Raw genomic sequence first — 22912 nt, 5'->3', positions numbered from 1 at the left:
AAAATGGTAATGTTAAATGAACCTAAAATCGTGTTCCCTTTTCTCTGCTAAAAGAATGAGTTTAATCTCCTTATTTTTATCTTTGAAGATGTTGAATGGCGCTCCTAGCCTTCGGCGGTTATCAGTGTGTCTGGAGCAGTACACGCGTTCCAGTCTTTCACAGCCAGGACTGTCTAAAACCTAATTTGGGGCCATGGCTAATAGAAGAGGGGATGACCTGTATCAGCCAAGGGGAGAAAAAGCGTTTGCTTAGGATGAGGGAAAGATACAGTGAGAACCAAGGAAATCAATCCAGAAGCAATGGGCTTCATCTTTCCTACACTTTCGTTCCATTCTTCAAAACCTCAAAATTCTCCCCGCGTTGAGGCCAGCTTCAGACTCTGGAGAACTCGAGTTACGCTGGCCCAGGTTCCAAGCATGGGCTCAACCAGTGGAAGTCTAAATAGGCTAGAATTGACTTAACTTTCCTTTAAAGAAAAGTTAGGTATTTTCGAATATTCGTGAAGCACTAGGCTCTATGCTAAGCTTGTTATGTGCAAGCCCTTATCTAATCCTCAAAACAACCCTTCAGAGTTCAGAGATTATTATTCCATATTTAGAAGAAGAAACTAAATACTTTAAAAAAGGTTACATAATGTGCTCAGAGTCGCAGAGCCAGAATTTGAATCCAGCCTAGTCTGATTATAGTACCCACATCCTTCATCCATTTTCACCGTGCTGTCTCTCTACAAAGTTGGGGGGCAACCTGCTAATAAGCATTGCACAAGCAGGTCCCCTCAATGTGTGGCGCATTGACATTCCTCTTAAACCAGATACCCCTCCTGTGTCCACCAGGAAAACTCTTAGAGAGTAATTCTCTTCTGATAGTACAACATCAAAAAATTGTTTTAATTTGCCAGCCAAATTTTTAGTTGACCTTTGGAGTAAATTTCTCATCCTCCTTCTCTTTGCTTTTCATGGGATTCAGTTTATGAGGGAATGCTGGAATATATACTTGACAATATTAAATGTTTGTATTGTCATATTATAATAATGAAAGGATGCCGTGAAAATTGATGGGGATGCTGAGCTCATGGAATGATGGCATAAAAAGTAATAAAGAATCTGAAGGCTTTTTGAAGGGCCGGTGTATTAAAAATGCAAGACAGCCCCTGTAGAGAGAGGACGTGGTTTCAATAGGTGTGAATGATTAGCTTTTTTGCCTTAAAGAATGAAAAGTGAATTTGGCAGGGTTTTTTTTTTCTTTAATTGTTAAAAAGGATTTGTGGTAGAGTTAGAGCTGCAACTGATACAGTAAAAAGCCAAAACCCATCCAAGAATGTATTATATGCTAGTTTGTACTAATAATCAGATAAAAACAGAAACTTGGATTTTTGCCCTTTTTTCTGTAACCTCGTAACCACCTTTTATAATAAAGCGAGCTAGGATGATAGACTTGAGTTTAAGGCAAAATAAGGAACCTGGGTAATGGACAATGGACAATGAATTCTAAGTGATACTCTCATGGAAAAGTGAGAAAATGTCTCCCATGGCAGTGACCTCCAGGGGTTATGGATGTGGCTGTGTGTATAAACTCTAGGTATGTGTTTGTGACATGGTGTTACTACGTTTGAGCAGTAGAAGGACAGCACGGTAGACATTTGGATGGAATACAGACATGTGGATTCCTTTTGATGCTGGGAATTTGGATTTCCTTCTACTTGGTCTTGGTAATTGCTACATCGACAGTGCTTACCTCCAAATTAAGTCACAGTTGATATTCATCAGACTCTTAAGTAAATATCACCTCTCACCCTTTCATTCTTAATGTTCAGTATGGCAGACTACTTGTTTTTAAAACGAATTATATATATATATATATACGTATATATATATATATATATATATACGTATATATATATATGCCTTCATTCCTTCTTGCCCCATGGTAACTTTTGAGACAAAACATTTTTTTAAAAATCTAAGAATATTTTGGTTCTAACATCTAAAAACTTAGAACACATTTAAAAAAAAACACACAAATGACTGTAGAAAAATGCCATTGCTAACATTTAATTGTCCTAACTGAGCCACTTTGGAAAACTAAATTCCTTTAGCATTATGTGTTCAGAGCATCTTTGAGTTTGGCTGTTCAATAACTTACTAAAGAACAGAGGGTGAATAACATAAAGTGGCTCCTAATATGGTATCATTTTCATTTCCTGTTTGTGGAAAGATAAATGCTAACACTGTAAGGCTTTTTCCTTCTTCTTAATTTATTCCTCCCTGCACCACAAGGGAATAAAAAGGAAAAAAAAAAAATCAAATGTGATATGGCTTGAGACTGAGTCATCCAGTTAAGATACGCCGAAAGCTTTTTCTCTTGCTTTTGAACCTTTTCCCTTCCCTCTCTCTGCCTTTGCCCAAATGCTGAAACACCCCTTTCTCTTAGAAAACACCTTTATTTACAAAATGTCTTATTTGACTTGAATTTTGGAATAATTCAGCTTACCAAAAATTGGGGTTTCTTTTTTTTCTTTTTCAAGAGTTTATCTTTAAATAATCTCTGTACCCACCATGGGGCTCAAACTTACAACTCCAAGATCAAGAGTCACATGCTCTACCAAGTGATCCAGCCAGTAACTCCCCAAAATTGGTATTTCAAAGATTTAAGGTTAATTATGTGACATAGAAGAAATGAGTCCCTCCCTAGTTCAAAGGCATTATTTTGGATAAGTGGTCTATAAAAGTGCTGTTCTAAGTAAGACTGTCTCTACACCCTTCTCTCGTGCTTGTTTTCTCACCACCCCCCCACCCGCACCCCCCCCCCCCGCCCACTGTCTCTCTCTCTGTCACTCACTCATTCGTTACGTCTACATTTCCCCAAAATTCCACAGCCCTTCTCTTAACTATACCTTTATCTTTTGGAACTATACTTCCCACTTACTTTACAGAGGTAATTATTATCATGTCTGGTATTTTTGCCCAGAGCATCTTTGCCGTAGACCTCTTTGCTGCAGCAATTTTTTACCACAGAACTAATTGTCCTAAAGCAATTTTGCCATAAGAGATTAAAAAAAAAAAAAAAAAAGTAACTGGTTGACAGTTTGGTTTGACACTTTGGTTTCATTTCTCCACTGACAAAGTATTTCCATTTTTACATTTATATAATGTACAAATGTAAATCTTAACCCTCATGCTGGGGTGTACCATGGCACAGAGTTTTCAGCCCCCATTTCCCATAGAACTTTGGAACATCTGTCACTGGACATGTGACAGTAGGCCGAGCACAGAGAACAGCGTAGAAGGCTTTCACAACATAGCACGGAGCTCAGTTACAAACATATATTCTAGTATTTGGAAACCCTTGCCTCTTCTAATGAAGGAAGAAACTTTAACGAGGGTGAATCAAAGCAACAAAAAACCGTGATACTGCGAAGAAAAGAGTTTGAAGCTAGGTGAAATGCCGAAGTAGAATCCACAAAAGAAAATCCGTTATTTGTGCTGTTGTTGCCACCATCTCCACTGTATCTTCTGAATGCGTCCAAATATTTTTTTCAGTTCACAGGAGAATCCCTTTCATTTTGTTACTCATTTTATGTGTGTTCCCTTATGCCCTCCTTCACCATCCCTCTCTTATTTGCCACGATTTTATCCTTTATGGTAAAATTGTCTTCTGGACGATCAGGTGTGCGGCCAGAATGCTTGTGGCAAAGATGCTGGTGGCAAAACTATCTAGAAGCAATTATTTTATGTCCCCTTTGCCCAGGTGTCTTAAATTATCAAAACTATCACCATGTTAAAATGGTTGGAGGCACATATAAAGAAAGTAGCATCCAGTGAATAGTATTTGAGTGCCTCCAATGTACATTTGATGAAAAACTTGGGTGCTGTCAGAAGGTAATTATCTGTACAATGAGAAGACTTAAATTTTTGCTCAGATGGGACTAACACATAGTAGGTGCTCACATACTGAGGAAATGAATAATGAAGCTTGTTCTCCATGCCCTTGACCATAAGAACTTGTCATCTCCTGTAGCCCTGGGCTTGCCCGGCTAACACTGCTTCGCAGCACTGTGCTAATCCATGCCTGCCTGTTAAGAAAGGTGAAGTTAATTTTGCATAAATGTCCCCATGTGTCTGGGAGCTTTTCCACAACCACAAAAGATGAATTTATGAGTTTTAGCTACCTAGCTCATTTTCCTTTGGCTTCCTCATGAATAAGATTGGTTAATAGGCATGATTCACGTTTTTGTCTTTTAGCTGTCTGTGTTACATGGGACTCCTTGGTGCCAGCAGGTCTAGAACTTCCCAGTTAAAAGCTAATGCATCTTGTGTTGAGAAATCTCACACTGACACCTCCAGTTACTTCGAGTTTGGCAATGGTTGTGTAGATTTCAAAACGATTAAGCAATGAGAAAGATTTTGTCATGTGCAATGGTGCTATAGTTTAATTTGGAATATGTATCATTTTGGATGTTAAAATAGTAATGCATCTGTATTCAAAGAAATAACAGAGCACTTTCTTCCTACTAGCTTGCAAAAGACAAAGAGCGCCTGCAAGCCATGATGACCCATCTGCACGTGAAGTCAACAGAACCCAAAGCCGCCCCTCAGCCCGTAAGTACCGAGCTACACCAGGGGAAACTTCACACTGTTTCCTTGCTGCTTCCTCACCCCTAAGCATAGGAGGCAGGAAAACCTACTCTGGCAGCTGTTAGTATTGAAGGACATAAGTCAGTGGAGTGTTTCTGGTTACCTTCTATAAAGGGGGTGGTGTGCAGGGCATTTCACAACGTAGAGGATGATTCACATACCGTCTTTGGCCACGAGGCCCAACAACTCGCTCTTCGGGACAGATGATTGATGCTGTACCAGGGTACGAAAATATGATAGGTCGCTAGGAGGGGGAAAGGTCTTTCTAAATGGTGTGAACCCAGAAAGAAGACAGCCAGACCATGGAGTCAGAAGAAAAGGGCATTTCAGCCTGCATTAGCCAAGAGACTGCGGGTATGAGAAAGGGAGTGAGGGCCAGTGCAGTCTAACGGTCACAGAGGAAAGACATAAGAAATAGGAAGCACACTGTTGGAATAGCTGGAAGCTAAAATTGTGGAGGGCATCTAATGGTTATTAGAGAGTTAGAAGTGAACATTACTCTTTTGCAGTTAGGAGTTCCAACATGGTATGTTGAAATTACGTTTAACTTGTAGGAATCTCCTACTTCTTGCCTTGCTTCCTTTTCCTTAACCTTGAAGAGTGCCATCCGAGCACAGACAGTTAATATCTAAGCAGAAGGATGGTTTCTAAACCCCAAATCCTGTCTTGGGCCTCATTCCTTGCTATAAATTGATCTCTTTAACAGTTGTATTTCTCATATACTTATATTTCTAAAAATCTCCTTAGTAGCTTCTACTGATTATTCAAAATGGAGAGAGTGCTTTGCTTCTTGATTTTTAAGATTTGTAAAATTTAAAGGTACACTGCCTTTATTTGATTTTGCTTGGAGTCACTGTGTGAAAATTAATTGAGCGTTGACAATCTATAGTTAGTACCAGCAATTTTAATCAATATGCAATGATGCAGCGTAATGGCAAAGTATTGGTTTATCTGTTTTGACTGATTTTTTTCTATAAATAAAGCAAACATACACCCATATATGTATGATTTATGATGATAGAAATAAAACGGAGTCAGACTATTAACCCAGCAAATATGGTAGCCTGCCAAGATGCAGTTGGCAGACAAAATTAATGTCTGAAACAGAACACATTACTGAGATATAGGACATAAAATCATTAAACACTTTGTGCATCCATTTTTACTAGGAGAGAGCCCTTAGTTTCCGTGTTTTGCACTAAATGGCCATAGGACTGAATGTGTAGGCTACCAAAAAGAAAGGGAAACAAAAAAACCTAGGCCATTGGGTATAATGGGATGAGTAGTCAGTTGTGCCATTTGTGTTGACTTCATCAGCCCCTTCTTGTAATCATAGGAGCCCAGTTTAGGAAGTTGGTAAGACCCGGAAATGACTTCATGGGGTTTTCCAGTGGGTACAGCCAACTGCTAAGGGAATCGATAGCCTTCGGAACTCTCATGAAGTCTTCAGGTGGCTTCTGTTTGGAATGGCTTTTTCCCCAGGATGAGGGGTATAGGTCTTTGAACCTAGTAATAGGGGAGAGAATGGGATTATCTCCTACTTCCTCCATTGATTCAAAGCAATGATAGAATACTGTTTGGCCTCCGGACTCTGGGAGGGACTCATTTTGTATCATGGGGCTCCTTGGGAGGAGGAGGGATGAAAGTGGAGAAGGATTTGTGAAACCCCATGGGGCGCTCCGTGAGTGCTGGGGCAGGGTGTTGGCAGAGAGGGCCATCCATCCAGGTAAGCCTGCATAGGCCACAAAAGGACCCTTGGGAATCTCCATGAAGACCAGTGTGAAGCAGCCAGTAAACAGGGAAAAGCAGTCGTGGGGGAAATGCACTGGGGAGGAAGGTTTGTCTTGATTAGTATTAAAAAAAAAAAAAAAAATGTTTTACATTCTAGAAAATTGTAACTTTGAAGGGGACCTCCTACTAAATTTATTTTTAACTGTTCTATTGAAAATTCTCTACCACTAGTCAACATTATCTCTTAGTAGTTCAGCACAGTATTTCTTTATTAAAAGAAATAGGCACGAATATTTTTGACTGAAAAATTAATAGCTTTTGAATTCATACACAGCAGGTTTTCTTTTGCAAAGAAGTCCAATATCGCTGCACAGCACTTCTATAACCATTTATTTAGTGTCCAAGTCAAACCTTTGACAGCTAGAGCAGCGCTACAAGCCAATATAAAGAACTCCAAGATGTAAACCAACAATAGGCCGTCTGTGTGAGGTTTGCCATTGTCAAATACATAGATTGTTTGGATTAGTTTATGTAAATGTACTGTTGTATTACCCTTTGAAAAAAAAAAGATCACATTTGTGTATGAAAAGTGGTTCCCTTCACAGGCAGCATTATAAATTCCTTATCCTTTAACTTACATGTAAGAAGTAAAAATTGGTGCCTGACAAGCAGATATTGCGTGACACTCCGTTGCTGGAGTGAACCTGCCTTCTTTTCATTTATTGGAAAATAGAAAATTTTATTACAGATACCATCTTATAAATCAGGAATTATTAAAATACGTATAGGTGAGGCATTGGGAAATTAATTATAAAAGGTAGACGTGTAGTGTTCTGCATAGATTTCTCACTTCCTTGCCAAAAAGGGGCGGGGGAGGCACAGGCATTTCGCAAACCCTTGGTTCTTTCAACTTGAGGGATACGGAGCTATCTGATGATCGATTCTCAGGTGCAAAATATTCCTTTTCCCTGCAATTAATTTATTCCACCTTAAATAATAGAATGAACCGTGTATCCTTCTAGAATCTTTGATTTGAAATAAGCAGTCGTCAGGATTCAGATCTAACCATAGATGGGGACTTTCATGTTACAGCCTTGCCAGTAAGTTGATGAAGTTTTTTTTTTTTTTTTCTTTTTTCCATTTCTGTTTAAAAGGAACTGCATGTTTATTTTAAAATTCTTAGTCACTAAGTGATAGAATGCTTTGCTGTAAACGTTGCTTTTCACTGAATGCCATTTGGGTGGTACATGTCATTTGTTGTATCCAGTCATCCAACCCGGTCGCTGTTGCACTGCATCAGAGAAACTGCCACAACCTTCTTGGATTGTTCTTACCTCCGCTCAGACACGTTCCCCGGACCCTGTTGCGGAACCCGTCCTCCCCTGTGGGTAGTTGGAGGATATGCTCACCTCTGGACAGTCTCGAGTGTTTAGACCTGGCTCTAAGCTCATCCCACACTGGGACGTGCATAGGTGAGCTGGAGGAGGAGTGCCCAGCTTTCCTTTTCCTCGGACACCTCCAGTGGCACCTCTTCCTGCTTTGCCATAAAATCCTTTAGACCAGAAAAGAGCTCTCCTTTAGTAATTTATACCCAGGGCTCCCACGGCCTGTTATGTTTGGAAAGGGAATTCCTGCACTTAAAGCCCAGCTATTTTATCAACAAGTATTTATGAAGTAAGCTGCTAAAAGCATAGAGCCCCCTCCCTGCCACTGAGGTGTTTGGAGTCTTGTGGGACAAGCTAACAACCACACACACCCACTGCACGAATTGTGCCCCGTGTCGTTAGAATGGCTCACCTACATCGGGGATTGAGAGAGTCTTCAAAAGGAAGCAACGGAAAGGAGTCCGATCAGCGATTCTTTCCTTGGGTTCGGAGTAGGGGCGTGTGTGTCTGTGAGGAAGGCGACTGGGAGAGGAAGGCATGTCACGGGATCAGTGTGGAGGAAGCAAAGGGCCAGCCAACATCAGATAAACTAGGCTTTCCATTTTTTAATTTATTTTATTTGTCAGCTTTTGATTTTATTAAGGCTGGGCCCGGCGTGGAAAAGGATATGTAAAAGTTTCCCAGAGTGGCCGTATATTCTAGCAGCTGGGTAGGCACGGCGGGAAAAGCCTTTCTTGACATGAGTTTTAAAAGATTCTTCTCCTTTCCGTGTGAAGAGAAGCAAAAAACCCGACAGTAGTAAACTACCCTGATGAGACTGATGGCTATTCTTTTGTTCCAGACTCAGTAACATTCTCAAAGTAAACACCAGAGTGGATTGCTTGGGGGTTCGTGTCTCCACGCTTGCTCCATGGAGAATTTGCTGAGCTGTTTATTTCCTTGGAGGGAAGCGTAACTCAGAGGACAAAACAATAACAACAAAAGAAGCATATCTGTGTTAGGACTTTATTAAGTTGTTAAGGATTTTTTTTTTTTTTTAAGACTTCCCTCTCATAATGTCAGGAGAATCCTGTAAATCGTATTTTAAAATACTGAGGACACAAGAGGGACACATTACTTCAGGGTATTCCTGCACACCAGAAAACAACTCCTGATGCTGGAAAAACCACATTCCTTCAGATTTGGTGGGCAAGTAATTATAGCGTAGGTAGTAGATCCTTCTTTATGAAAATGTTATAAAACACTTACAGGAACTTGGATATTTGAAGCAAAATGCAGTATTACATTTTCCTTTTTATGCATTCTCTTTTCCTCCAACCATAGCAATTAGGACTGTTATGAAATAGTTTTTAGCTGCTATAAAAACAAAGTGTCCCCCCCCACCCCCCCGCCACACACACACACACACACACACACACATCTGAAAAAGGGGTCTTTTAAGTCCTGAAGAAATGGCTGATCCTTTGGGCTGCTTGCAGCCTTGCTTTAGGGCTAGAGAAACAATATTAGGCAGCCATAAAAGATTCTCTAGCACAACACACACAAGCTATTTTTATATACTGTGTTTCATGAAGCCCTCCCTGCCCATCCCCACCTCTGTACCATCCCTTTCTCATTCACTGCCCTCTGCCAGTGCCTGGCCCAGTGCAGTAGCTGGGACACCAAACCAAAGCTTCCCGTGCCGTGTCCTAGCCGCCCCACGGACGCCCCTTAGGCCTCAGGAAGGCGGGCCCGAACGCCAGCCTTTCGCGTCTAGAAACACTGTGCAGTTTAAAGCAGGCCTCGAGCCCGCTCAGGACCGTAAAACAAGAGCAGAAAAACGAGTTCTGTGAGCCTCAAAGTCTCTACTAAGCAGCTAGGTCCCCTGGTGTTTGGGTTTCAGGTCTGCCTTTTGTTCTCAGAATCTGTTTTCATGTGAGGCAAGAGCACAAACAAAAATAAAAATGAGTTCTTATGGGAATACTTACAACAAGTCTGTTTCTGTCCGGGGTTTACATCAGTGGTTTGTTTATTTTTTAAAAATGTGAGTGACTCATCATCTTTAAAAGAAGAGAGGAGGTTACTGTTTAAAAACTGGAGATTAATCTTTGAGAAAAGGGCTCAGTAGAGTAGCCGGCAGCTGACAGAGTCCCAGTAGTCGGGATGGGTAAGCTTCCCAGGATAGTCCTTGTGGAAGTGAGCTGGGGGGAAAGCCGGTGGTCGAGAGCCCACGTGCATTTAAGACAGAAAACCCTCCAGCTAGTTCAAGTGACGTAAGAATTTAACTTCTGGCCAGACCCTCAAAGCGATTATCTTTGCCGAAGTCATCACATGACGGAAACTTGCCATGTAGAAAATATGAGAGTTACTAACTTTTCTAAACATAGCAACTTCTTTTGAAATAGAAAATGGACACAATAAGAAAAATAGGAAAGAAACCCTCCCTGCCTCCCAGTTGGATCCCTTCCTGCTCCATGCCCCAGAAAAAAATAAATAAATAAAAAATAATCTTTTAAAACCTTAACTACGATCAGAAACACGAAGCGCATATGCTTTCATTTCTAATTGATGATTATATTAAGATTTAATAGTTTACAATTAAGATGAATATTTCAAGATTATAGCAAAACCCACACCGTTCCCGATTTGCTCTTCTAAGATGGTAATTAATTTTTCTTTTTCTTTCTGTGGGTGTGTGTGTGTGTGTGTCCACTGTTTTCAGAGACCTTAATTAAAAGAGCAGGTTTGGTTTGAACACAGAGCCTGTTTTGAATCCTTCCCCACCCCCCCCATCTTGTCTCTCCCTCGTGACCTTCCTCCCTGAAGATGGTTTCTCCTCAAGACAAGCATGTGATCATCAAACAGAAGTTTAAAAGTTAACAAACTTCTATAGCAGTTGACAAGGTTGACATTTCATTAACTTGTTGGTTCAGCCTTCAAATGATTTCACGAGGCGAAGCACCCCCTGTTTGGAGTTTACAGCTTTTTGTTCTTCCTTCCCTCACAGACTACAGCCATGTTTAATTTGGAATCTGGGCTCCTTTGGCAAATTAGCAATTAGAACAATTTTGTGGGAATATGTATATGTGTCATTAGTTTTCCTGCAAATTAATAGCAAGGGCAGAGGTCGGGCAGAAATTTTCCACTTGACTGCCGTTCCTCTATTGAGACTTGGCACTTGGTTGTGGAATGGCCACAGCTGCTCTCAGCCACCCTCTTCCTGGAGGAACTGTCTTTTAATTAGTTTACCTCACAGCCATCATTACAAATATTACTGCCTCCCCTCCTCGAAGTAAAATTACTGTTTCTACAAAATATTCCAGTGACATCTTGCACCACCTCACATTGGTGGTGGGGTCACTCGAATACAGCATTTAATCATTAGATCACCTCCGTCCGCGTCTCCTAATTAGAACCCTTACAATACATTTTTATCTGGTAATTAGCTGAGATTGGCTGCTTCCTCTGTGGCTTATTAGAGACAGCCCAGCAGTGGGTGTGAATCACGGTGTCATTTGTCAAGCCTGGTAAGCCCCCTCTCTGCTCTCTTCTGGCTTGTGTTTATTTCCATTTGCTACCTGTGCTCAACAGCCTCCAGAAAACGCTACTGCCTATGTCTTTGTGGGTTGTGCTCACCCTGGAGGGATTGATTTTATTTTGCACTGTTGCTTTTTGGGTACAAGCAGGCCAGGTGTTAAGACCTGTGGTAAAAGCCACAGATGTCCGATTCTTTTCACATTTTATGACACAGTACCATGTGACTTGTCTGATCTACATGAGCACCAGAGGATGGATTCGTACTTGCTGAATGTTTACGTGAGTTTTGAGTTTTGAGTTTTTGGAGTGGAGTGGACTTGGTGCCCTTCCTCACCAAACGGGACAGGAGCAGGCACAGTTCTCGAGGCCGTGGGGTTTCTAATTTTCATTGCGTGTTTAAGAAAGTGACGGTGTTGAGGGGGTACCGTTCTTAAATGGAAAAGGAAAGCCAAGAAGTACAATTACTCTCAGAATCGCTTTACAGTTGTTACGCACACTTTCCCTTGAATAGCGTCTGTATTTGATGGTAAGCTCTTCAGGGGCAGCAGTTAAATGTTCTATCCCTGTTTTTGTCATTTCTCTTCCAGATGCCTTCTGTTGGCTCAGTGATATTTATTGAATGTCATTTATAGGCGGGGATTAAAGCTATTCACTGAATCTTTTCCAAAAATAAGCATACAGAAAAATGAAACAGGCTAGTGTTTATTTTTCCCATTAACTGGGCCTGGCATCACAAGCGTGTGTCTGACTTTCGGTTCAGGTTCAGGATAGAGCCAAGTTATTTCATCGATCAACAGCCTCAGTTTGCTCACCTGCAAAATGTTGACTAATAACATCTCACTTATTGGTGATGGTATGAGACCTCAGTGAAATCACGCAGCGGCAGGTGATTTACAACAGTGGTTTCTACAAATGGTATCCATGACTTTCCAGGGTGTTTGGCTATTCTTACATCCAGCAGCATCTGAATTTTAAAAGCTGTATATTTATGAGCAGTAGCCTTTGAGGCACTAATTTCCTTGACCCGTTGCTTGGGCTGATGCTTATACACACTGTTGCTGTACTTGGTCAGTGATTAAGGCCCAAGGCAAAGAGGAGGTCAGCCCCAGCCTTCCCCCTTGGCTTCTCAACTCCACTCCATCCCATGGCTGCTCCTCCTAACTGTAAGCACTTAGTCTGCAAATGCGTGTCACCAAGTCAGGTTTCCAGCACTCATAAAAAAGCAGCTCCCAGCATTGGCCCAGCTTGCTGGGGGGTGGGGGGGGGTTAAGGGCAGTGTCCTCTCCATAGCTTGCTCTCCTCAGGCATGGGGGTTGGGAGAAGGGTCTGGCATTAGCGGAGTCAGCATTTCAAGAGGGGAGTTACAAAGCCAAGCACAAGTACAGGCTTGCAACCCAGTATTCCTTTCACAGTACCATGTGTACATTTTTCAATTAATATTTACCTAACGACATTTGATCCTTCTTTTCTTCACATCACTCGTCTTTGTTTCGTTGTGCTTTTTTATGGAACCACCCTAAACATACGGGAGGCGTTCTCATGGCTTTTTTTCATTACCAGAGGATGGTAGCTTGAGTCTTCTCAACAAATTCGAACTTTTCATAGGCTCTTTATGAATCCGGAGGAATCTCATGTTTAATACCTTGTACAAATAATGCCTTGTCCATCTGCGATGGTGAAATACTTATGTTGTTAAATGATTCGAAATGTGGTTTGAGAAAACATTACCAAATAAGCCTACTTTGCGTGGGTTTCTTGGATTGGAGGCTGGCTAGAAGTATCTGAGATAGCAATTATGTGTAAATGGTACTATGTTGAAAATAACCAAGTTCTTTATCATAGCCAGACTTACATTTCTGGGAGAACAAATTGTGGGCAAGGGGGACAAGCCCTTTTCTTCAGTGTTACTAAGAGAAGCACTTCAAGGTGAAGTCTAAATGGAAGGAAGGAGTAAGTACTCCTTCATTTTCCTGTATACTCCTTCAAATAAATAAACCCCTTTTCCTGACCTGATGCTATAGATTCAATCATACTACTGAACATTTGAAATCTGAAGAAAAGTTTTTAGTTTCCGATCTTTTTGTATGTCATTTTTTTTTAATTAACAGATTCCAGTCGTACATTTATTAGAGTTTAGTGAAGATTACCCATAAAGCTTTCAAAGATTAGTCTCTGCCAACTGATGTAACTAAATGCTGGTTTACTGGATCAGTGCCATTCTTTTTAATATGAGTCATAATAGGCCAGACATCTTTGTGATGGCTCCCTCGCTGAAGTTACATTATGAAGTAGCCTATCACTGTACCAGCCAGTGTGGTAGCCACTGGCTGCGTGTGGCTATCTAAATAAAAGTTTAGGGGCACCTTGGGTGGCTCTGTCTATTCCACGTCTGACTCTTGGTTTTTTTGGCTTAGGTCACCATCTCACGGTTTGTGAGCTCGAGCCCCACATCGGGCTCGGCGCTGACAGCGCAGAGCCTGCTTGGGATTCTCTGTCTCCCTCTCTCTCTGCCCCTCCCCTGCTCACTCTCCCCGTCTCTCTCAAAATAAATATTTTAAGTTTAGTTTTAATAAAAATGAAGCAAAAACAGTTCCACACTGGCAGCAGCCCTTTGCAAAAAGTGCTGTTTGGAGAGCTCAGGTCTAGCCCAGCGTATCCCAAGAGGTGACTTCTGCAACGTTGGGGTTCAGCGGGTGCTACCAGAACTCCATCTCCCTGTGTGCAGTCTGCCAAGCACAGCATGCTACTCAGGAGGGTTCAAAAGCACAAGTACTACAAAGACGGTTCTTGATGACTGAAGAAATGTTTTGACCCCGAACTTGTCAGACTCACTGGGCTAGATAACCCCTTTCTGCAAACACTCATCTATAACTGTCTTTGGAGAACACCTGTGTTTCCACGGGTCCATATCCTTTGGACATGGCCAGAGGTATTTTCAACTATTCAGTGGACTCGCCTCCTATTCCAGTTGATTAGAGAAGGAAAAGTAGCCAGGCATTTCCTGTGTTACTCCTGCTGGATTTCAGATGCCTTCTTGCTCACCGTTTTTTTGCGAAGGTCTTCTAAGGATTATTCTTGTCCTCACAGCTGAATCTGGTATCAAGCGTCACACTCTCCAAGTCTGCATCAGAGGCTTCTCCACAGAGCTTACCTCATACTCCAACGACCCCAACCGCCCCCATCACTCCTGTCACCCAAGGCCCCTCCGTCATCACCACCACCAGCATGCATACGGTGGGACCCATCCGCAGGCGGTACTCAGACAAATACAACGTGCCCATTTCTTCAGGTAGATACTCCATCTGTGCCTCCTGTAGAATTGTAACATGCAGTTCTTGTAGACCAGCCTCTCTTTAAAAAGTGATAATTAATAGGACAATGATTCTTATTTAGCAGATATCGCGCAGAACCAAGAGTTTTATAAGAACGCAGAAGTTAGACCACCATTTACATACGCATCTTTAATTAGGCAGGTAAGTAAATAACACAGTATGTGAAGTTCTAGCAAAAGGTATACATGTGCATGGATATAGTATATTGATGAAGTAGATTTAAAACCGTTTAGTATGCAGGCATGCTAAAACCTTTTCTATAAGGTTTTTTAAAACTGCAATATATAACATAATTGCTTTTGATTAAGTATTACAATACGATGTGATTATTAGGAAATTCATTTCACACAACAGTGAAAATGAGCCTGTTTAAAGATGGCAAGTCAATTATCACAAGCTACAGTAATCTCTGATCCCTAGAATTAATCTGAGCTCTAAATAATTACTGAGCTTTAATCAGCTAGTGAAATGTTTTGCATTTCTCTTTGATTCTGCTTTATGAATGACTAATAAATTAATATTTCTGTACGGAAACAGAAATAAAAACTCAAAACAATTAGATAATTCCATTTTGAATTTTGCTATTGAACTGTTAAATACAACCATTAATCTTAGATCATTTTGTGAAACCTTTCTTGGGCTTTAGCTCTGAATCATGGTCATTTTATATTTTCAAGAAACTGTATAATGACGATTCTGCTGATTTGGTCATAAATTATCTTCTTTTGTCACTTTTGCTTCACAGGCCATTCTCGAATCTCCAGAAAAGCAGCTAACACTAAATGAAATCTATAACTGGTTCACACGAATGTTTGCTTATTTTCGACGCAATGCTGCCACGTGGAAGGTAAGCTTTCTCACAGGCCTGTTTAGGCTTGGATCTTACCTTTTTTCTTTTTTTTTTTTTTTTAATTAACATTTTTTTAAGCTTATTTATTTTGAGAGCGTGAGCCCGAGTTGGGGAGGGACAGAGAGAGAATCCCAAGCAGGCTGTGTGCTTTCAGCACAAGCCCAACGCCGGGCTCGATCCCACAAACCATGAGATCATGACCTGAGCCCTGATCAACAGTCCCACGCTTAACCGAGTGAGCCAATCAGGTGCCCCGGAACTTTCCATTTATAAACGACTTTGTTGTAAGATACATGAGTATTGTTTTCATACACACAGAGTCAGAGTTATGGGAGTATTTTAGTGAGCGGATAGTTTATTGGGATTAAAATGCTGAGACAGAAGACTCCTATTACATTGGCATCAGATTTTGGATGGACCAGCCAGTAAAATCATTTCTATCTGATTGTTACTGTGTAAGGGAAAAAGAGTAGAGGACACTGTTGGCCCGATGTTGAGGATGTCCTGTTATTTAAACAAACCTCATGCTTTTCAGTCTTAAGCCTCCACCAGAATTTGCTGAGATACACAGCTTCTTTTTTTTTTTTTTTTTTTAACCTGGGGAACTAAGACAGACTTCACATAACCTTAACAGGTTTGATTCAGAAAAACAAACAAAAATTTTTAAAAAGCTCCTTACTGTAATTAGTAGAGAAAGCTACACAATCTAAGTAGTAGCACTATATATAGGAGTCATTACAGGAAAGCAAAATACATTATTAAGGTTTTGGATTTAGTTCCTTTTTTTTTTCTTTTTTGCATCAAACTATTAATCAGAGATTCATAGATACTCTGAAAAATTGTGTACCTTCACTCTAACACCAAACATCTGTTTGCTGTAAAACAGATCAAATTCCTCAGCTCCACGGGGAATGCCCTAACAAGGCTGGAGGGTCACATGACATACCTCATTTCTAGTTGGGTCATTTTCTGCTGTATTCAATGAAGCCCTCACAAATTTTTGAATTTTACCTCTCAATTTCTTGGTTTAAATGTTCCTGCTATCGATGAGGGCCAGTCCCATGTCACAATTTTTTTTGCTCTTTTGCTACCTAGAATTCTCAGAATGCCCCAATTCCACCACAGTTGGGAACATTTAAAATGCACATATCTTAGGATACTGTACGTCCTCATAAATATGATAGGGATTAATGTTAGGGTGCAAAGGAAATTCGCTTTGCTACTTTTTAAATTTTAGATAGGACAAAAACAAAAGCAGAAAACACGTTTCCTCTGTTATGTTCTTGGTAAGTTAGCATTTTAAAAGAAAATGAATATAACCATAGAATTAATTTATCAACCTTACCCAGCCCTGCATATCTATTATGGCTTGAAGTGTCCTTTTTCATTCCATTAAAACACTTGGGTGCTGAAGGAGACCTCTGTTCAAGATCTTACCCTTTCTTCTTCAGCCCTCCTTAGGGGATAAAATCCAGAGTATCTTTAGCTATGAATGCTTTCAAAATACAGGAAGCATAAGCATGAAGCAGACATTTTCTTCAAATTGCCTTTTTTAAATAGCAAATGATCAAATTTAAAAATAATTACTAGTTGTGAATATGAAATTTAGGCTCAGATCTACAGCTTTAACTTTTTCATTTTTGCAAACTGCAGGAAAAAGTGCCGTCAGTATGAACAATCCTAGATAAAGCACCAAATGATTCATCTTATTTGTATTGTAATCTTAAAAGATGAAATGCCCAGTTTAAATTGTGACTGAAAGGGGCTCACTCATCTTTTTGGGAAACTGGATTTCTGGATATTTTTGCAGAGCTGTACGGTCTTGGAAAACAAACCTTAAGCTTGAGTTTATATCATACATGGCTATACGCTTGAGACAGATCAATAGCATCCTTCTGGCAGATGTGGTTTCTTTAGATCTTTTGCAGGGCTAAACATTTCGATGCTTATTTTAAAATATTAGACAATGATAAGGTTGAGGGGAAATGTTGACTTTTTTCCCCCAATTATGTCTTCAATGTGTATACATGATCTGTCTGGGATTTTTAAAAAGAAAACTTGGGTTTATTTTAAATCTCCTTAGTATTATTGTTTTAGGAGGTAAGAGGAGATCCTTAGTATCCCTCTCCTGTGCCTTAATACAGTATAAAAAAGAAAAAGTTTCTTGAAAGAGGAGACTACAATTACAAGCATACTTGAGAGGACAGATTTTTTCCCATGTAACATGAGATAAAATTTCAGCGATTTTTCTTTTGTTGTTACGCAAACCTATCCCACCAATTAGAACCGGAAGTGTCCTTCCATAATCACCTGGATGTTTTGAACCTCCCCCCATTATGCTGGCATTGCTCAAAAACTCTGAGACTTTATCCCGTGGATTCCCCTTGTGAGTAGTTGATGACTTAGCTGTGAACGAAAACTTGTCTCCTTATCTTTGAATCTGCCGTAACGAAAAAGAAAAATCCTCACTATCTAGTTGGACCCCTCACAGAGTCACCAGTGGTGATTACCTACGCCTTGAAACACTTCTCCGTATGTTTGGAGAGGAAGTACTGTGGGTAGCACCAGAGGCGGCATGCACGACGTTTGAGCAACGGCAGCATCATTGGAAGGGAGTGGCGGTACTACGAGGCAGGGGAGATGGGATTTCTGCATCCCCTCTTCACGCCACAGTGGTCACCCCGCTTCTTCCCTGTAGGAAGAAAGTTTTGAGTAAATGACATGGGTCTTTCTGCAATGTCCTCTTGTCTCACTTTGAGTCTAAGTCACTAAGTTCAACCGAGAAGGTTACAGACATGAAGCTGTGCTTCCTACTGGCCCCATTACGGGTTGTGCATTTCAAAGGAAAGATGAGCTGTGGAGTTGAGTTCCTCCTTTCTGGTGGAGTTTAGACGTCAAGGGTCTCAGTTAAGAAGGCTCTTAGAAGTGACTTTTAACCTTCAGAAAGAAACACGGTGGGGGGAATATAGAAATATGTATCTTTAGGAACCATCAGCTTCAGCAGTATTCTCTTTTTGCCATTGAGAGTTTGACTCAAGTCTTCCTCTGGTGTTTTCTGTTAATTAAGATAATTGCCCCTAGCAAGAGCCAAGTTTGTATATATTCGGGAAGGTAAGACATAGTTTGATGATGGATACTGATGCATTGGGGCTCATGTCATTCCCTTATCCTGTCACCCCCATGAGGCAATGCTCTCAAAGGCAAAATCCAATTGAGATAAATCTGACGAAACCCACAGAAGGTACTAAAGCCAAAATATTGAAGAACAAAAAAGAACCAGGACGAAACGTATTCAACAATATTATCACCTTGCACGATTTTTTTTTTTCCAGTACCCTTTTTTACGGGAGAGAAGTGGGCTTAAAGGGGACAGTTTTATGCTTTTACATGTTTCTTTATTTTGAAGTGACATTAACAATATTTTCAGATTTTTACTGTGAAACCTATTTTGGGCTGATATGCATATTAACTATTTCTTCTGGTTCACTACTACCAGAGACTAAATTTAAATGCCAAAGTATAATTAAGTGGTAATTTTGGTGTTTTTTTTTTCTTTTTTTTTTTTATTTCTCCTTTTGGAAAAGGCATCCTTCACCACAAGAAGGTCGTCCACGGGGGTGGTAGCTACAGGTCTTGGGGACGGTTTTACAAATGCGGACTGTGAGGCTGAATGTACTGCTGTTTTTGGAGTCTTTTCTTATAGAAAATGTAAATGTTCTCTCTTTTATACTTGCTGCAGAATGCAGTGCGTCATAATCTTAGTCTTCACAAGTGTTTTGTGCGAGTAGAAAACGTTAAAGGGGCAGTATGGACAGTGGATGAAGTAGAATTCCAAAAACGAAGGCCACAAAAGATCAGTGGGTACGTCCACCATGTTTGAACTTCTTAGCCTAGCTCGGATTGTGCTAACAAGTGCAAAGTAGAGGCTTTTGGCTGCTAGATGGTGTTAGACCAAAGAACTGGTTCCACGTTGTCTCAATTAAGGGAAGCAAAAAAGCATTTCATCCCTCCTGTTTTGTATACCCACCAGTCCCCCCGCCCTGCTTGCCGGTCTTTGTTACATCACACGCTAGTAGCTTTTAGGTGGCAATGCATATTAACCCTCACAAACCATTGGCTTATGCTTATTGCATTTTATTTTCTTTTTCCTGTTCCCTGTATTGGATGTCTGTTCTGCCCCCCCAACCCCGTCTCCTTTTGTTGCCACTTCATCTCCTTTGCTGCTGCTCCTATCCCAGGGTGCCATTCGCACCAACCTCTCACTGCATAAGTGCTTTATCAGAGTAGAGGATGAGTTTGGGTCCTTTTGGACAGTTGATGATGAAGAGTTTAAACGTGGCCGCCATATTCAACGAGGCCGTCCTCGCAAATACTGCCCCGATGAAAACTTTGACGAGCTTGTCGCACAGTAAGAGCCTTTACTTGCTTTTGTTTTTTTTTTCTGCTGTTGCTTTGGCTTTGCATGGTTGACTCATCCCATGTAGTTTTGCATTTCACCAAGTAGCGGTGCCACGGCTTTCTGCAATGGAACTAAATTGTGTGATTTGTACATGTATTTCTCTTGTTTCTCTTTGGAACACCAGTGCCTTGAATAATGCTTTTTTGACGTCTTTAATGCAAACAAATATTGGTTGTATTTTGATTCAGCAGCTTACGGGGACCCTTTAAACCCAAATACTGTGGCGTGAAAGTCATTCCTCCAAGTGAAAAAAGGCAGCTTTTATTTAGAGTTCAAATATGTCTTTAACTGGGTAAATTTCTTGTTACTTGCTCATTCAGTGTAATAATGTAACTGAAGTGAAATGAATCATTAGAAATCAATAACAGCAAATACACTTCCTTTAAAGGCCAGTCATAAATCTGGGTGACTTCCTACTGGAAGCCACACTTTCCCTTCAGCGTGTCCTGATACTCAGCTAGAGATTTTTTTTCCAATGGCCTCTTGTCTTCCTTTGATGAAAGGACGACACGGCGTGACGTATCAAGAAAGATTTCGTCCCAGCCTCCGTCCTTACTTAGGAACAATCCTTCCCTGTCCTGCTGTCCATCTTCGTTTAGCACTAAATGTGCCTGGGAGGGAGATCATGCCCTTCCTCCTGTGGTCCATCTGGAGTTCAAGTCACGGAGAGGATTAAGAGTCAAGATTCTTCTCCCCAACTCCCAGCTCACTGGCCTCCCCTAGCCCGACGCCCCAGAGCTTCTGCCTTTCTTTGGCACTCATGGCAGCTACTAAAACTTGGTAGAGAGTGGTCCATATTTGGTGAGAAAAAAATTCACCAGTGGAGGGGCTGGTCTAACTTCAACCAGAATCGTGCACCCAGGTTCCCGGAAGCGCAAGGTCCTACCCAGAGGTGTTCACATACACCGGCCCCATACTAAAGCCAGGGGGCTGGGGACAAGCCCTACCTTTTCTTGGGTTTTGTTAATGGGGGAAATTTCTGATTTAGAAATCAGGATACCAGCAAGCGTAAGATCAAACTTAGCTAGGAACTCAGGGGAGGATTGCGTTTAACTTTGAGTTTTTATCTTTTTCTTATGCAGTAACCCTTCCCTTATTAAAAACATGCAAAGCAGCCACGCCTACTGCACACCTCTCAATGCAGCTTTACAGGTAAGATTAATGGTCGTCCCGAATATGCGGCAGAGGCCCGTGTCTCCCCCACTCATTTCAAAATATATTAGCCTCGCTCTAATTAGATATTAAATTTTAATTCCGTTAAACTTTTTTCTTAAGTGCACAAAGCATCGTACTCCCTGGAGGCAAACACATTGGGCTGTTTCAGCATTAGCAGGATGCTTAGCATTTTGAATATTGTGGCAAAAAAATTAAAAGTTCACTTATTAATATTTATCAGCAGTATCATAATTTCCATCCTCTTATTTCAGAATTTCACTTGAGGCAAAAATACCACAAGTGTAATTACTCTAGCACAGCTATTAATGTGCTGGATGATAGGCCACTGGATCACATGACCTTCTATTGTTCACGGGTTTAAAGAGAAAGCAGAGCTTTTTATTTCTTCTTCTCAAGTCTATTTCCGCATCTTTAGTCCATCGCGGGGGCAGGGGAAGAGATCCAGGTTTGGTTCACTTGGTACAAGTACACGGTTTCTGTTTGAACTAGAGAGGTGTTGGGGAAAACTCTTTACGTTTCCAGCAGATTGCTCAACATTACATAATAAGCACACGGAATGTTTGTTTCCTACTGACACACCAAGCACTCATTACATAACCAGCATTACCGGGGGATGAAGACACCGGCCTTGGGCAGGAATGAGCTTACCCCCCCACCCCCCCAGATACGAGTAACCAAGGCTGCCCAGCCTTCTATCTGTGGCGTTTCTCGGTGGTCCAGGTTGAGTTTGACCCTCCCTCGACTGTTCTAGAAGACGCGCCAAGGGAGCCTTGCTAACTTTCAAGACATTTTCTCTAGATAGATCGGACATATATAATCCAGTGGGGCTTTATCACCCCGATGTGTCGTGCCCCTCCAGAAGGCCGTAATACACAGATGCAACCATTTGCTGAGAACGAGAATGTGAAAAAGGCTCCTTGAGGGAGAAGGGGAGAGAATGAAAAATTGTTGAGATACTTGACGTTACACGAACAGAGTGCAGTGCAGAGGAGACCAGGACAGACACCCCGTTGTCACTACTCACTGCACAAATGTTTACTGAGCTCCTAACCTGCAACCTCCGTAATCAGGACAGGCTCACAGCTCCCGACACTAGATGATACACCATTAATGCGGTTTCCTTTCAGGGGCAAATTCACTGAACTTAGCTTTTCAGTAATTATATTTATTTATTTTCAGCCCGAACCAACTTTACTAGGAGGAACTACTTTCTGAGTTTCTGTTAATTACTTGTAGTTTACACAGTAACTTTAGAAAAGCAAATGAGCGCACGCTTAGATGCCGCCACTGTAAATACCATTCATTAGGAACTTATTTTCCCTGGAGCCTTGTGAAGTGTGAATTTAAAGGCTGCTCTATCTGGGAGAGTATTAAGATTACAAGCACATTTTACATTCATGAGGCGGAAAGGAAAGAAAAAAAAAACGCAGTGATCCTCTGGATTCTCTTAACTATGTGAGTAATTTGAATTAGTGTGCCTTATCATGACAGACCTGTTCACGTTTCATCTCCAAAACATTGGTTTTTGGCATCCTCTCTAGCCTTTCTCTACTTCCAGCGGTAGCCCCAAACTGTCCTGCACTTTTCCAAGAACACTCTGTTCGCATAATGAGGTGAGGTGAATACATTGATAAAAATTCACGATTTGCCGAATGGATCTTTTTTTCCTCTGCTCTAGGAGTTTGGCTCCATGGTCAGTAGACAGTCTCAGGTCACTTTCTGCTGGGCAAATTGAATCAGGATTCTACCAGCAGCCTTTCCTGCCCATGATTGCCCATTTACATTTTTCAAGACAAGTAAAAATAATAGTGGAACAACATCTTAAAAA

General features: G+C 41.1%; 1 protein-coding gene across 3 annotated transcripts in view; it reads left to right on the top strand.

Annotated features, from left to right (window-relative positions):
- Nucleotides 1-22912, top strand: part of FOXP1 (forkhead box P1) — a 174701-nt gene that overhangs the window by 138702 nt on the left and 13087 nt on the right. For 2 of the 3 annotated variants that reach the window (XM_030307233.1, XM_030307231.1), the window contains exons 9-14: nt 4516-4599; nt 14355-14556; nt 14661-14740; nt 15345-15446; nt 19189-19310; nt 20991-21060. In XM_030307233.1, the coding sequence (XP_030163093.1) occupies nt 4516-4599; nt 14355-14556; nt 14661-14740; nt 15345-15446; nt 19189-19310; nt 20991-21060 (660 nt within the window). The remainder of the gene's footprint in view (nt 1-4515; nt 4600-14354; nt 14557-14660; nt 14741-15344; nt 15447-19188; nt 19311-20990; nt 21061-22912) is intronic. The other variant, XM_030307234.1, reaches the window with a different exon arrangement.

This window comes from Lynx canadensis, chromosome A2 (genome assembly GCF_007474595.2).
Source record: "Lynx canadensis isolate LIC74 chromosome A2, mLynCan4.pri.v2, whole genome shotgun sequence".
NCBI classification, from domain to species: domain Eukaryota; kingdom Metazoa; phylum Chordata; class Mammalia; order Carnivora; family Felidae; genus Lynx; species Lynx canadensis.
This window is presented reverse-complemented; position numbering and strand designations above follow the sequence as displayed.